The sequence below is a fragment of the Pediculus humanus genome, genomic scaffold (assembly GCF_000006295.1).
Source record: "Pediculus humanus corporis 1103172108215 genomic scaffold, whole genome shotgun sequence".
NCBI classification, from domain to species: domain Eukaryota; kingdom Metazoa; phylum Arthropoda; class Insecta; order Psocodea; family Pediculidae; genus Pediculus; species Pediculus humanus.
The window spans coordinates 115395-130301 of record NW_002987785.1 but is presented as its reverse complement, the minus strand read 5'-3'; the positions used below and the strand labels follow the sequence as shown (position 1 = coordinate 130301).

Here is a 14907-nt window from a genome sequence, read left to right as displayed (position 1 = left end):
ATTATTGATTTTTGTTATTTAAACAAATTTTGTTTGATTATTATTATTATTATTAATTTTGATTTTTTTTGATTGATTGTCCTAGTCAAGGTTGTCTTTTTGTGTTTTTTGTGTTTTTTTTTTTTTTTTAAATTAATGAATGGCAGTTACCATTTTTATTATTATTATTATTATTATTATTATTATTTATTGTTTTTTTTAAATTTAATTAATTTGATGAGTTTTAATTTAATTAAAAACCTTTTTTTTAAGAAAAAAAATATGTATTAAAACCAAGCATAAACTATCGCATGTGATATTGTAATTTAAAAAAATTTTTTTTTGTTCGAATAACTATTAAGTAATTTAATTTAATATTTAATAAAAAATTTAATGGGTTATTAATAATTTTTAATTTAAACAATTAAGTATTAATTAAATAAATAAATTTTTTTTTTTTCTGATTTATCGACTGAAAAATGAAAAATGTTTAAAAAAAGAAGTTTATTCTAACATAGTAAAATATTTTTATATGTATTTGTAAAAGTAGTCATTATGATTATTGAATGATTTGATTGATTGATTGATTGACTATGTATAACGTACGTAATATAACAAATTTAACATATATATAAAATTAATTAACAAAAATTAAGAGTTAAATATTTTATTTACTTACCTTTCCCCTTTCACATTTGATTGTGTGCATTTATCCAACTCATCACTCGTTTAACACTTAAAATATCATTTTAAATAACTTTTTCGTTTGTTTCACGTCATTCCCGCACTTTAAATTCATTTTAAAACATTAAAAATAAACAAATTTCGATTAATTATTTATTTAAAATATGTCCGAATCCGAATCTGAAAGAGTAAAACGCGGGTTGTGAAGTTTTTCGTTCTATGGAATAAATTCAAAAAAGAAATTTTCAACGGTTTTTTCATGACGAAACTAAGACGATTTGTGCAATTTTAACAAATTAGTGACGTTGCCTTGTGTCGTTTCTCAGCTGGCATCTGTCAACAAAAAAAAGAAAATGAAAACATTAAGCAATGACGATGTAATGATACATTGTGTGATTTAGGTCCTTTTTAAATTTATTTATTTTGAACCTGGAGGTCAATATTTACAAAATTAAATTTAACCCAAATCAACCTCTGGGCCTTTTTTTTTTTTCTCTCCATTTTATCGATTGTGTGTCGTTGGTTGAAATTAAAAATTATGTTATTATGGAATATAAAACGATTAAATCTTTTTATAATTGTTAAAACGGATTCTTCTCATGTTTAATATCTTATTCAAAATTATATTATAAGACTACGAAGAATTTATTATTTGCAATTATTGGTTTTCAAACCCCTTTCGTATTGGAAAAGTCCGATATTTAATATTACAAAAAAAAAAAAAAAAAAAAAAATGGGTGAAAAACAAATTGAATGTGGAGATTTTATTTTTCTTTGCAATTTCGATTCAGCTAATTTATCTAAAGTCGAACAGGTTTCCATTAAACCTGTAGGTAAGTTGTTTTGATAGTTATTTTTTTTTTTAAATTATTTATTATTAATGCTTTAAAATTGTGATTTTGATAAAATATTATTATTGACCTATATTCAGTTATATATATATAATAGAATACTTATTTGTTCACTTCATAATGTTTATTTATTTATTTATTTTTTTTAGTTTTTTTCATAATTAGATGGTTTAAAGTCAAAAAAAAAAAAAAAATTTACTTTATTATGAGAGTATATAAATGTCATTTTAATTATTTTACTTAATACAGTTGAAAACATTTCTATATTTATTATTAGGTTAACCTTTATAAATAAATTTATACACGAATAAAAAATTTTATAGCTCAAACCGAACCGACTAAAAAGGAAAAAAAAAAATCTGGTAATGCCAATCAGTTACCTAAAAAAAAACAAGTCGTGGAAAATCCAGATTATGAATTCAATATATGGACCAATCCAGATTGTGTAGGAACTGAATTTGAAAATTGCAATAGGACATGGTTTCATTTTGGAATTACTGGTGGAACTGCATTTAGTTTAGTCAAATTAAATATAATAGATCTCAATAAACAGTCGAAAATGTATAGTCAAGGAATGGCCCCCGTATGTAAAATTGTACCTGGAAAGTGTCAGTGGGAAAGAATTCGTGATAAACCTGTTTTTACCTCAGAAAATAATGTTTTTACAATAAGTTTTAAGTTTAGGACTACTGAAAACACTAAAGCAGTTACTTATTTTGCTTTTACATACCCCTTTTCTTATAATGAGCTTCAAACATATTTATCGAGTATTGATTTAAAAATGAGTAAACAAGAAAATCACATACCTAAATCTGAAATAAGATTTAATAAAGGATTGTGAGTGTTTTTCCATATAAAACAAAAAAAATTTTACAACAAGTTTACAAATTATTGTTACATAAATTGCTTCTTTTTTTTTTTTTAGAAGAATTATTAATGATATAAATGATGCTGTTTATTATCATAGAGAAACATTGTGTTACTCTTTAGAAAAAAGAATAGTGGACCTTATAACTATATCATCACATCACAATATAACAGCTGAGAGAGAGACTAGACTTCAAAAGTTATTTCCTGATGAAAATACTCCAAGGGCTTTCAAATTTTTAGATAAAAAGGTAATGTCTCTTTTTTTCTCTACATTCAAATATGTATGATAAAGTCGAAAAAGTTATAACTACAATCGGTTAATTTGATTTCGATGTAATTGAAATATTTTTAAGGTTATATTCATCAGTGCGAGAGTACATCCGGGGGAAACTCCATCATCTTTTGTTATGAATGGCATCATTAATCTCCTTGTCAATAAGGATGATCCTATAGCCATACTTCTTCGCAGGCAATTTGTATTTAAATTAATTCCCATGTTAAATCCTGATGGTGTAGCTAGAGGCCATTATAGAACAGATACAAGGGGATGTAATTTAAATCGGTATTACCTGAATCCATCATGGGAATATCATCCGTCAATTTTTGGGGCTCGTTCTGTCATTCAATATCATCATTACGGTGAAGAAATAATTGATAATTTCAAACTGGAAAAATTTGATGCATCTAGTCAAGTTGACCCGAATGAAATAATAAGCGAATCTGATCCATCATCTCCAGATATTGAATCTCCAAGGGTTGTAGAATTAGAAAGTATATATAAAGTTGAGATGCCAGGGAACGACTCGGAAAAATCCGAGTGTAATTATTCAACATGTCAAGATAATAATAATAGTACGTTTACGACTCAAAATATATCAAAGTCTTCCACGGATGCTTCCATAAAAAATATACCGATTAAACGTTCAAACGAATCAATGATCGAAAAGGAATTGGTTGTGACGACTCGAAGCTCTGACGTTGACGTGGCATCAGCATCGAAAGATGAGAGTAAAAAATTTAAAATTCATAGCGAATCAGTTGATAAATGTCGATCGTCGAAAAGTTCGTTGGAAAAGAAAAATAATCGGGAGTCTGGTTTATTTTTGTATTTAGACATGCACGGACATGCATCTAAAAAGGGGGTATTTATTTACGGGAACCATTTTGATAAAATTGAAGATAGTGTCGAATGTATGTTATTTCCAAAATTAATGTCTGTCAATTCTCAAAATTTTCATTTTTCTGCTTGTAATTTTACCGAAAAAAATATGTATCTCAGGTAAGATACTTGCCTTGAAACCTTTTGTCCTTTTGTTTGTTTATTTTAAATGATTTAATTATTATTGTTTAGGGACAAACGAGATGGAACGAGTAGGGAAGGATCGGGAAGAGTGGCCGTGTTAAGGTTGACAGGTTTAATTAGAAGCTACACGTTAGAATGTAATTATAATACAGGAAGGTTTGTCAATAAACTCCCGCAATGTTCCAGAGATCTTCCTGGGAAAAACAATTCTAATTTAATAGTTCCTCCAAAATATTCACCTGGAGTTTACGAAGAGGTAAAAACAAAGTCAAGCAAAAAACAAAGCAAAAAATAAAATATTTAACGTTACAACAATTATTTTGTTTTTTTTTTTTCTTTAAATTTCAGATCGGCCGATCACTTTGCATTTCTTTTTTAGATTTAACAAATTCAAATCCTTGGAGTAGAATACCAAATTCTGAATTTCACACATTGTTCGGAATCAGAGATTGGTTGAGATTGAAAATATTGTCAGAGAGTTTTCTCTATCACAAACCAATACCAAGATCTCTCATGCGATGTAAAACCAAATCGTCTCAAACTCAGGTAGAAGACTTTATTGATAACGATATAAAAAATCAAATAAATGAAAATAAAAACGAGTCCCCAAAAGAATCAATCGAAAACGATTATTGTAATAACGTTAATAATAACAACGAGAAGTTAATGACAAAAAAAAAAACGTCGGAAACGTTGAATGAAGAAGATAAAATGGCGGATGAGGAAAATGTCGAGTCGACGGAAACGGAAGCTTCGGAAGTTGAATCGTCCTCTCCCTCTGTCCTTTCCTCGTTAAGTACTACTCATTCAAGTAGACTTGTTTCCAATCGGCAAAGAGCCGCTAAATTATTAAATAACAAAAAAGATAGTCTATTAGAATATTTCGATAGCACGTCCGTTCCAAGAGAGTCTAAAGACGACGTTAATAAGGATGTTTTAATAATTGATGAAACAAACAATAAGAATAGCGAAACAAGACACGTATTAACATATTTGGAAAATACACTTGAGGAAAAATGTATAATGATGTGAAATCGATTCTTTTTTTTTTTTGTTTATAATCAAAAGGGGGGAGAGAGTGGGGAGGGAAATGGAGAGGGGGCTTTTAACAAAACCACAAAAGATTTTTTTTTTTTTTTAATATTGTATACTGTAATAAAGTTCAGACTGTAAGAAATGACTATACATTATCCACAACAATTGTCTTGATGATGTGTAATTCATCAAGAGTGGATACCAAAAGATTATTAATAATAATATATTAATAATAAAATATTCAAAATAAAATAATTTTAATTAATAATGGGTTTGGTACACGATAATCATGATAGATTTCATGTAGTTTTATACATTGATGTATATATACATATATATATATATATTTTTCTTTTTAAATAAAAACGTTTCGATCCACCAATGATTTTAAATAGTTTTCTCATAATAATAATAATAATAATAGATAGATAGATAGATTTTTTATTTGTTAAAGATAATTAGTAGATTGTAAATTGAATATTTTAATTTATCTTTTGTTTGTTTCTATATAATTATTAACATCCAGTAAATTTAATAAGTCGTTTATAAATTGTTTTTTTTTTTTTTCAAATTTTTAAATTTTTTAAATTTTAAATCAATGTAAATTATTATTATTATTATTTTATATAAATTAAAATAAGGTACTATGTGAATGTTATCAGGTGATGACGGGAGTCTTGAGATCTGATATACGTCACGGGAAAATGTTACCAAACGTATTGATAGCTCCACTTCACTCGAAACAATCAGTGGTCGCCGTTGAAAATGATTTAGAAGATGTGGAAAGAAAGGAAAATTTATCATTCAGGAGTGGTTCGTGTAATGCCATATTAATAAATAGAAAGGAACCACCATCGGGTCCATCGCATTCAAAAAGAGCCATGAGAGTGTCATCGGCACTTCAAGTGAGAGGTGGAAATACATCCAGGCAGAAAAAATCATGCATGAAAAAAGGGATTTACTGGACGGGTGATAAAATTCCAAAGTATAAACAATTCAATCAAAAATCCGATGGCGCGAACGCGGAGGAAACGGTCAACGAATCCGAGACGAGAGTTGTAAATCATTGCGAAAACGAAAGGAGAACGAAATTGTCATCGGTTTCGGATCAGTGTTTGTTCAGACAAAGTCCCAAACGTTTAAAAGTTAGCAAAGGGGGGGAAGATGGTTGTAAAATGAAATTGTCGGATTGGCCGAAAGAACAACCCGCAGTGCCGGGTCCAAGTTGTTCCGACATTGTTACTTATACGAAATTGAATCGACCCGCGAGTAATACGGATGGTAAAAAACGAATCAATAACAAAAACAAACAACAACAACAGCAACAACAATCGCAACAACAACAACAATTGTCGCCCGTAAAGTTTAAAAAATCGTTGGAAAAAAGGAGAGGGAGCGACGCGAGTCGGAAAAAAAGCAAAACACTTTTTAAAAAATCTGGGAAAATAATATTAACCAACGATGGTAATAAAAATTCTGTCGAAAGGAAAAGAAGGAAAAACTAGCGAAAGTTTTTTTTAAATTTTAATAATTATTATTATTATTATTACCGCATTCTAAAAATCGACATTTGTCGTTATTTAAAACGAGCTTTTAGAATTATATATATATATATAAAAACTTATCAAAACGTTAAAAAATCCGATTGGCCTTAATTATCATCATCATCATCATAATTATTTTATCCCGGTAATATTAATTTGTCGCGAAAATAAAAAAACTCGTTGGTATTATCGTTTACCGGTTGAGTGTGCGTTCATTCACGACCAGAAAAAAAAAATTTTTTATTTTTGTCGCCAAAAATCAAATTTTTTAAAATATGTACGTTACGTACGTAAGCTCAAGAATTAATTTAAATTTTTACTTTTTTTGGTGTTAATTTAAACGAATTTTTTTTTTTATGAACAAATCAATTCACAATCGATCCAATTATAATTAACCGAAATGAAATCAGGTAATTTTATTATTATTATTATTTTCAAACGAAAAACGAATTCGTTATATTATTAATAATGGGCGAAATGGGGGTTGGGGAAGGGGTGGGAAACAAATTTTCGATGGAGAAATAATTATAACAAGAATTTTAAATTTAAAATAATGTCACACTCGTAAATTAATATGTCAAAAAAAAAAAGGTAGAAAAATTTTGTTTTGTAATAAAATAAAAGAAAATAAATTAGGGCTTGTGCGATTGATTGATTGATTGTTTGTTTGATTGATTGATTAGCAAAATAAAAAAAAATTTTTTAAAGTTACCCTGATAAAAATTAAAAAAAAACTTTTATTAAAATTTTAACTAACTTAATGTTTTTAATTAAGTAATCGTTTTTAAAATAAAAATTATTTTCATGTTGGCTTAAATACTGTGAGAATAAATAATAATAATAATAATAATAATAATGAAATGAAAATTTTTTAATTACTGTGATGTGATATTGTGTTTAAAAAAAATTATTATTAATAATAATAATAATTAACATATTAAATAATAATTTAATAAATTTTTCTATTTGAATGTTTTTTGTTTTGTTTTAAAATACTTAATTACAATCGAGTTATTATTTTATTTTATTATTATTATTATTATTAATAATAGTAAGTCATTGAAAAAATGTTGACTAAATTTTTTTTTTTCGTTTGTTTATTGTTTAACCACATTTATTATAATAATAATTAAATAAATTATATTTTTATTATTGTTAAAAATTTGATTGTTTCCATTTAAATTACTTAAATTAGCGTTTGTTATTTTTAAATAATGTCATAATTTTATTTTGAAACTTTTTTTTTTTTTTTTATTTCGATGATGATAATAATAATAATGAAAAATAACTTCACTATGCATTCAATAGAATTCAAGTTAAATAACCCAATATGGTAGCATACTTTTAAATCTATTTATTAATTGAGCATATAATGGTAATTTATTATTATACCAAACTCCGACTCCTTTCAATTCTGCTTTTCTTTCTGCAGACAATAAATTTTTATAATATTTAACATAATATTGATCTTTTTCTAAATTCGTATCGATGGGTGAAACTGTGGCAAAACCGATTTTTACCAATTGTTGTCCGACATTTTGTTTCTGTTTAAAAAATTGAAAAAATATTTTTAATTTATTTAATTATTCGGGGGGGGGGGAAATTTGTTTAAATGATATTATTTAACATACGCACATCTCTATGTACAATGCTATACACTTTGTCCGAACTTGTTCTCAATGGTACAAATGTTATTTCTTCGTTTGTCAATAAACTTTGCAACCAAAGAAAACCATTGCTTGTTATATTTATGCTTGAAACCTTTTAATAAAAAATAATTTATGTATTTTCATGAATATTTTAACATTAAAAATTTTAAATGGGTGATGAATACCTCCAAAGGTAATCCACTTTGATTGTACTTTTTCGGCAACACAACTAAAGGTTTATGATCGACTAATAATAATGGGTTCGAACCTGTTGTTAGACTAGGCTCGACTCTAATTACTTTACCAACGAATGGCATTTTTTTAACAATGAAATGTTTTGGTATGTCAGATGGTAAAGTAAATTTTGCAAACTAAAACAAAAATATTGCTTATGAGTCAAAAAAAAAAGAAAAAAAAAAAAAAATAGTTTATAATTTAACCCAAGTTAAATTAACTTACTGGACGAACACTACGAAGTGCTATCAATAATCCGAGTCCAGCAACAGAATATATTCCATACTAAAAATTATTATCAATATTTAATTTTTTATTTAAAAAAAAATTTTAATCCAAAATAAGGAAATTTACTACCTGAACACCTCGAATATTTTGATTCATGAAATCGGAAAATTTCCTAAACAAATTTTTTTTTTCATCCATTTTCTTATAAATGCAAAATATAATTAATAATTATTGATAATGATAATTATTTTTCACATACTTTTCACGGTACGGTTTAAAAAAAATCTTAACAAAAAAAATAATTCGTTGTTGCGAAGTTTATAAACGTGTTGAAAGCCTCCTGGATTTTCCAATTGCAATTATTTAAATTATTTAAAAAACTTATTAAATAACGATATGAGTTTTATATTTTATTTAAATTATAAGAATTCACGACCGAGTTTAAATATATTTAAAAATCAAACAATTTTTATTCGTTTTTTTTTTTTAAATTTAATTTTAGAAAAAAAATTAGGTCAAAATTAAATAAATGAATAAAGGAGGCTTCGTCGTTCAAAACATCGAACTAAGTTCGGCCATTTTATTGACTTCGTATTTATTGTAAATTTTATGATTTTAATTATTTAAAATGATTAAAATATTTTATCTGCATGTAAAAATTTTATCCTTTTATAATTAATTTAATATTTTAAACGATGTTTTTTAATAAAAAAAAACCTTTCGTATTTTATAACGAATAAAAATCGGTAAATATATATATAAATAATTTTCACAAAAAAAAAAAAAAAAAAAATTTTGTGTACCTAAAATTTTTCTAACTAAAAATAATAATTTTGATATTTTTTAGTTGATGTTAAAATTACGATGGTTTTATAAAATAATACCATCCAAGACGTTAAAATGGAGAATACTAACACTATTTGTCCAATTTGTACCCTTTATTTGAGGGAAGGAATTAGTTTGCAAGCTCATCTTGACACTCATCCAAAAGAAAAAGTTATTGAAGCTTTGCTTAAAATATCAAATGGAGGAAATGTTACAACGTCTAACTCTGCCACTACTCTGCCTTATGATGGCTCAAATGCTTCACTTCAAACATTTACAAATTCACATTCATCCTTCTTATCAAATCCTTATGTTAATCCTCCACAGAGTCAAATGACAACTGCAGTGACTTATCAACATTTTATAAGTAGCAATGGATCAACTATTTTACCACAGTATATTCAAGTTCCGTCAGTTATTAATTCCAACAACAATTTACCAGTTATGCCTAATCAGGCGATGAATTTTATTCCTAATCAAACCGTTAATTATTCTCAAAATATATATAATCCAATGTATAATCCTTACATACCTCACCCTTATCCTTTCCAACCATTTTATTCAAACAACCTACCAACATCTGCTTTGCCTCCAGATGATTCATTCATTCAAACAAATAATGTAAATGAAAATTCGTCTGCGCTAAAACAAAGCGGTCAGGTAATGCCTATTACTCAGTCGAGCACTGCCAAGAAAAAAACAACTTCAGTTGGTGCAACCAAGTCAATAAGAAGAAGGAAAATCTTGAAAAAATCAGTTTTGAGATTTTCCGGTCAGCATAGAAAAAGAAGAATTTTCAGAGCCAAAACAAATGATTCTTCAAGCTCTCTTTCAGTTATCAAATCTCCATTAAAAGGAAAATCAGGGGTTTCGAATAAATCTTCGTCTGCTACATCGAAAAGATCAGTGATTAACCTACCCATACCAAAGATTACATTAGGGAATTCCAGTAAAAATTCAAATATAAAAATAATGCCCAAACCTCCCATAACTTTCATTCCAGAAGATACTATAAATACCCAAACAGATTGTAAAACATCGCCTTTGCATCCTCCTTCTTTTTCAAATATTCCTTCCTCGAATAATTTTATAAAAAAAGAAAATGTCCAGTGTGATTTTAGGTCTCGGTCAATGTCATCTGAAATTATTAACGATACCTGCGACAATAATGAAGAATTCGATGAGGGAGTTCATTTAAACTCTGTGATTGTTGAATCAAGTTCATTGCAAAATACCAATACTGAATTAAAAGACTGTCAAGACCTTGTGAAAAATGTCGAGAGTGAGGCATCTTGCATTCAGCAAATTATGAAAAGTGTAATTATTAATTTGGAAAGTGAAAATGATTTACCAGTTGAAAATACTAAAGACCCCCTGAGCTTTGAAGATGCAGAAGAAGAAGTCGATGATTCTGCCAACGATAAACTTGTCGACAATTATAATGATTTCGAATCGCAAGAAGTCATGGAGGAAGTGAATGATGATAAAAGGGTGGAAAAAGAAGAAGAAGAAAATATATTTCAAATAATTGAAATCGGTGAGGAAAGTAAAATTAAAATATCTGATGCAAATTTAAACGATTGTTTTTCTGATGGGATTTTCGACAAGAATTTCGAATGCAATCATCAGAGTAGTTCTGAGTTTACGACAAATCAAAAAATAAATATCGTTTCGAATAAGAGTGTGAGTGAAAATAATAGAGATCAATCATCTTATTCTGAATTTGTTTTAAGTTGCTCATCGAATTTACAAAATAAACATTGTGAAAATGTGACTGAAAATCGAGGAACCATTGAAAATAATTTTTACTCGAACAACTATTGTGAAAGTGTGAGCATGAGTAACACTTCGAATATAATTGAAAAACCTTCTGTCAAGTCGAATGCTTTTCATTCAGTTTCGTTTGGTGATGCATTGCCGGTTACTTACAATGATTTACAACCCGTTAACACGAGTAAAGTTTTTCAAAATATCGGTCTCAACGGTCCAAATGTTAATCTCGGCAGTTACATGGAAGTTGATGGAATTAAAATTTTTCTAAATAATAATAACAATAATAATAATAATAATAATAGTAGTAGTAATAATAATAATAATAATAATTCATCGGGAGCGTCGTTCGATCCACTGATGAAAATAAGTAAAATAGAAAATGCCAACGGTAACAATTTGAGTGAACTGTTGAAAACGGAAAATTCGAACGTTTTAGAATCGGTTATTCATTTAGTCTCGGGTAATAATGAAACGAAAAATGTCATAGATATGAACGAGAAATACGTTGCTTCCACGAGTCAAGCCAACGAAAATCATTTGGATATTTCGAACATGTCGCCCATAGGTTTGAACATTCAAGCGGATGAATCCATGCCCGCGCGGGGAGAATTATCCGAGCAAGAAAGTTTGGGCGCGGAGAATTCGACGTGGAACTTGTTTCACAACGCGTACGCTAACGACACGAAAATATTACAGATGTGGAGAAATGCGGACAATCCGCAAGTCATATCCGTGATAGAATGCAAGAAAAATAATAATAAAAAATTCAAATGTTCCGTTTGCGGCGAGATTTTCTCTTGCGCCAAAGAGCGGAGAGTGCATAAAAACGCGGTTCACACGAACAAGGAGCAGACGACGCCGAAAAAAGTTAAAAATTACGCTTGTAATTATTGCGAACAAGTATTTCTTTCGATTCGCGATCGGAAAACTCACGTCGTCGAAAATCATTTTACCGAATTGAAACAAAAGAAAAACACTAGCCAAAGCATAAAGCAAGAAAAACCGGAACCGGAAACGAACGATGGACCGTTGGAAAAACTCGATGCATCCGTTAAAAACGAAATCGTTGGGGAAGGGGGAGAGAACGGCGTGAAACTTGAAAATCCGTTACCCGCTCCCGAATCCGAATCTCCACGAGTCAAATATTGTTCTCAGTGTCGTTTACCGTGTCAAGGTATAAAAAAACTTCGGGAGCACCAGAGGTTGGAACACGGTAAGGTACACTTCAAATGCGAAACGTGTTCGCAGTGCTTCGACGAAGAGACGGATTACAATGACCACCTATTGATTCACCCTCTCGTGTGCGATAAATGCGGGAAAACGTTTCACAAGAAAGCCAATTTGAATTTGCACATGAAGAGACACTTGGAAACGAGGCCGTACGAGTGTCCATTTTGTCCCAAATCATTCATAACCCGTCAAAAACTCGAAGAGCATAAAAACGGTCACTCGGGCAAGAAACCGTTGAAATGCGGGCTCTGTGATAAAACGTTTAGCAGGCATTCGAATTTGATACAGCATAAAAATTTGCATCATTTAAACGTTAAAAAAAAAATCAAAGACTTCGTGTGCAGGTGCGGTGAAGTTTTTCACAGTCTGAGAAAACTCGAGTGGCACAAGGAAGTACACGAACCCAATCCGAAACCGTGTCCGTTTTGCTCGCGGAAATTCATACACAGCGCGAGCGTGACGAGACACATAAGGCGAGCACACATGCCGGATTATTTGCCGGGAGACAACAGAGAATACGACAACGTCAACTGTCCCGTTTGCGACAAGGTCTACCTCAGGTCATCGTTGGCCGTTCACCTGAGAGTTCACAACGGCGAAAAACCCTTCCCGTGTAAAATATGCAACAAGAAATTTTCGACCAAGTGGAACCTCGAACTTCACAATTGGACTCATCAATCTCGGAACGACATGCCGTTCAAGTGCGACACGTGCAAAAGCGCGTTCTTTCGCGAATCCGATTTCGTGTCTCATTTGAACTCGCACAAGAATCACAAACCGTACACGTGCAACGTGTGCGGTCAGAAATTCATAAGGAAGTACAGTTGTCTGAGACACCAGGAAGAGCACAAGAAGAGCAAGCAGTTTGTTTGCGCCGTGAGCGGGTGCGCAAAGAGTTTTCACAGGGGTTACTATTTGAGAGACCACATGAAAATCCATTCGGGCGTTCGACCGCACACGTGTCACATATGCGGAAAAGCGTCGAGCACGAAATCGAATCACAACAAACACGTTCGAATACACGACACGAGAGAACCCATAAACACGGAAAATTAGGTTTTCAGGTTTTTTTTGTTTTTTTTTTTTTTTTTTTTTTACAGGTATTATCATTCCGCGTCCGTCGTAACAAAACAAAACATTTTTCTTTGAATTATTATTATCATTATTATCATTAGGAGTAGTGGTAGTAGTTTTAACATTATTATTATTTTGGAACCTTATCATTATTATTATTATTTTTAATTTTTTTTTTTTTTTTTTTTTTTTTTGAATTTTATCAGAATCGACTGACTGGCAGCTTTAAAATGTGAACGCGTGTGCATGCGTGCGTGTGTGAGAGAGAGAAAGAGAGAGAAAAGAAAAGGAAAATTTTCCAAATTGTAAATAAGTAGAAATGGAAAAAAAGGAAAAAAAGGAAAATGGATTTTTAATGGGGTTTAGAATTTTAAGAAATTTCTAGAAAGAAAAAGAAAGAAAGAGACGGAAAATGAAAATGAAGAAGAGAGTTAAGAATTTCCTTCTCTCTCTCTCTCTCTCTCTCACTTCAATTTTTATTGTATTTCGTCATCGATGTGTATATATATATATATATAAATTTTCTCGATTGTTTGTTTGTTCGTTCGTTCGTTCGTTTGTTTGTTTGTTTGTTTCCCAAGCAAAAAGAGAAAAAAAAAAAAAAATTGTACAAAAGTAAACTAGAAAGGGAAAAAAAAACAATTTTTGTAATTATCCTCTCGTTCCCCCCACTTTTTCCCCTCCCCTCCGCCTCCCCCGCTCTCCCTCCTCCTCCCCCTATTGTACAAAACGAATAATAAATGAAATATATATGTAATCATTTAATAATAAAATGTAAATCGTATATTTTCCGCCATTTTTTTTTTTTTTTTTTTTTTAAATTAAAATTTCGAATTATTATTATTATTATTATAACGATGTAATTTTATTATTATTATTATTATTAATAAAAAAAAAAAATACGTTACTTAAAATAAATAAAATTTTTATATAAGCTCAATAATAATAATGATGATTTGATTTGTATATATATATATAAACGAAATTTTAAATATTATATAATAATAATAAATTTATGTTATTAAATTCGATTAATTATTATTAATTAATTATTTATTTATTTTTATTTTATCGTCGTACGTAATAATAATGATGATGATCGCTGTATTTATTACTAATAATAATAATAATAATAATAAATATTGAAAAATTGATTATTATTATGGGTTGATAATATTTTTTATATTTGTAATATGTACGAAATATTGTTAAATTAAATTAAATAAAAAGAAAAGAAAAATTTTACGTTCGACTTATTAGTAGTGACGTGTCCGTCTGTCATTTCATTGTGACGTCATTCGATAATGTTAAACGATATATCGTTAAATGTTTTCGTTGTCGGGGGGGGGGAGAGGGGAGACCGTTGGAAAATTATTACCGTAAATAAAAAAAAGAAAATGTCGTGGCTTTTTTTTTTTAAATATAATTACGTAAATAATTATCGTTTTTATACGTTATTTTGAAAATCAATTTGTGATTGTGTCGATGACGATGCGACCGTCATAGAGTAACAATAATAAAAAATTTTTTTTAAAAAAAGTCATAGAGTAATTTAAAAATGAAGGTCAACAAATCAACTCCGACCACGATGAATAATAATAATAATAGATTATTAATGTGTTAACATT

At 29.1% G+C, this 14907-nt stretch overlaps 3 protein-coding genes across 3 annotated transcripts; 2 read left to right on the top strand and 1 right to left on the bottom strand.

Annotated features, from left to right (window-relative positions):
- Positions 1-1032: 1032 nt before the first annotated feature.
- Positions 1033-6243, top strand: Phum_PHUM446280 (uncharacterized protein; the record flags this gene model as incomplete). Its single annotated transcript, XM_002429609.1, has 10 exons — positions 1033-1040; positions 1297-1496; positions 1838-2351; positions 2440-2632; positions 2738-3337; positions 3392-3663; positions 3736-3943; positions 4036-4668; positions 5385-6003; positions 6209-6243. 10 exons carry the CDS (start codon positions 1033-1035, stop codon positions 6241-6243), a joined length of 3282 nt encoding a protein of 1093 aa, XP_002429654.1.
- Positions 6244-7582: 1339 nt separating this feature from the next.
- On the bottom strand, positions 7583-8575 carry Phum_PHUM446270 (uncharacterized protein; the record flags this gene model as incomplete). The annotated part of the gene is made up of 5 exons (XM_002429608.1): positions 7583-7764; positions 7898-8019; positions 8129-8286; positions 8375-8434; positions 8507-8575. The coding sequence occupies 5 exons, from the start codon at positions 8573-8575 to the stop codon at positions 7583-7585; spliced, it is 591 nt and encodes a 196-aa protein (XP_002429653.1).
- Positions 8576-9277: 702 nt separating this feature from the next.
- Positions 9278-13261, top strand: Phum_PHUM446260 (uncharacterized protein; the record flags this gene model as incomplete). Its single annotated transcript, XM_002429607.1, has 2 exons — positions 9278-11207; positions 11352-13261. The coding sequence occupies 2 exons, from the start codon at positions 9278-9280 to the stop codon at positions 13259-13261; spliced, it is 3840 nt and encodes a 1279-aa protein (XP_002429652.1).
- Positions 13262-14907: the final 1646 nt, after the last annotated feature.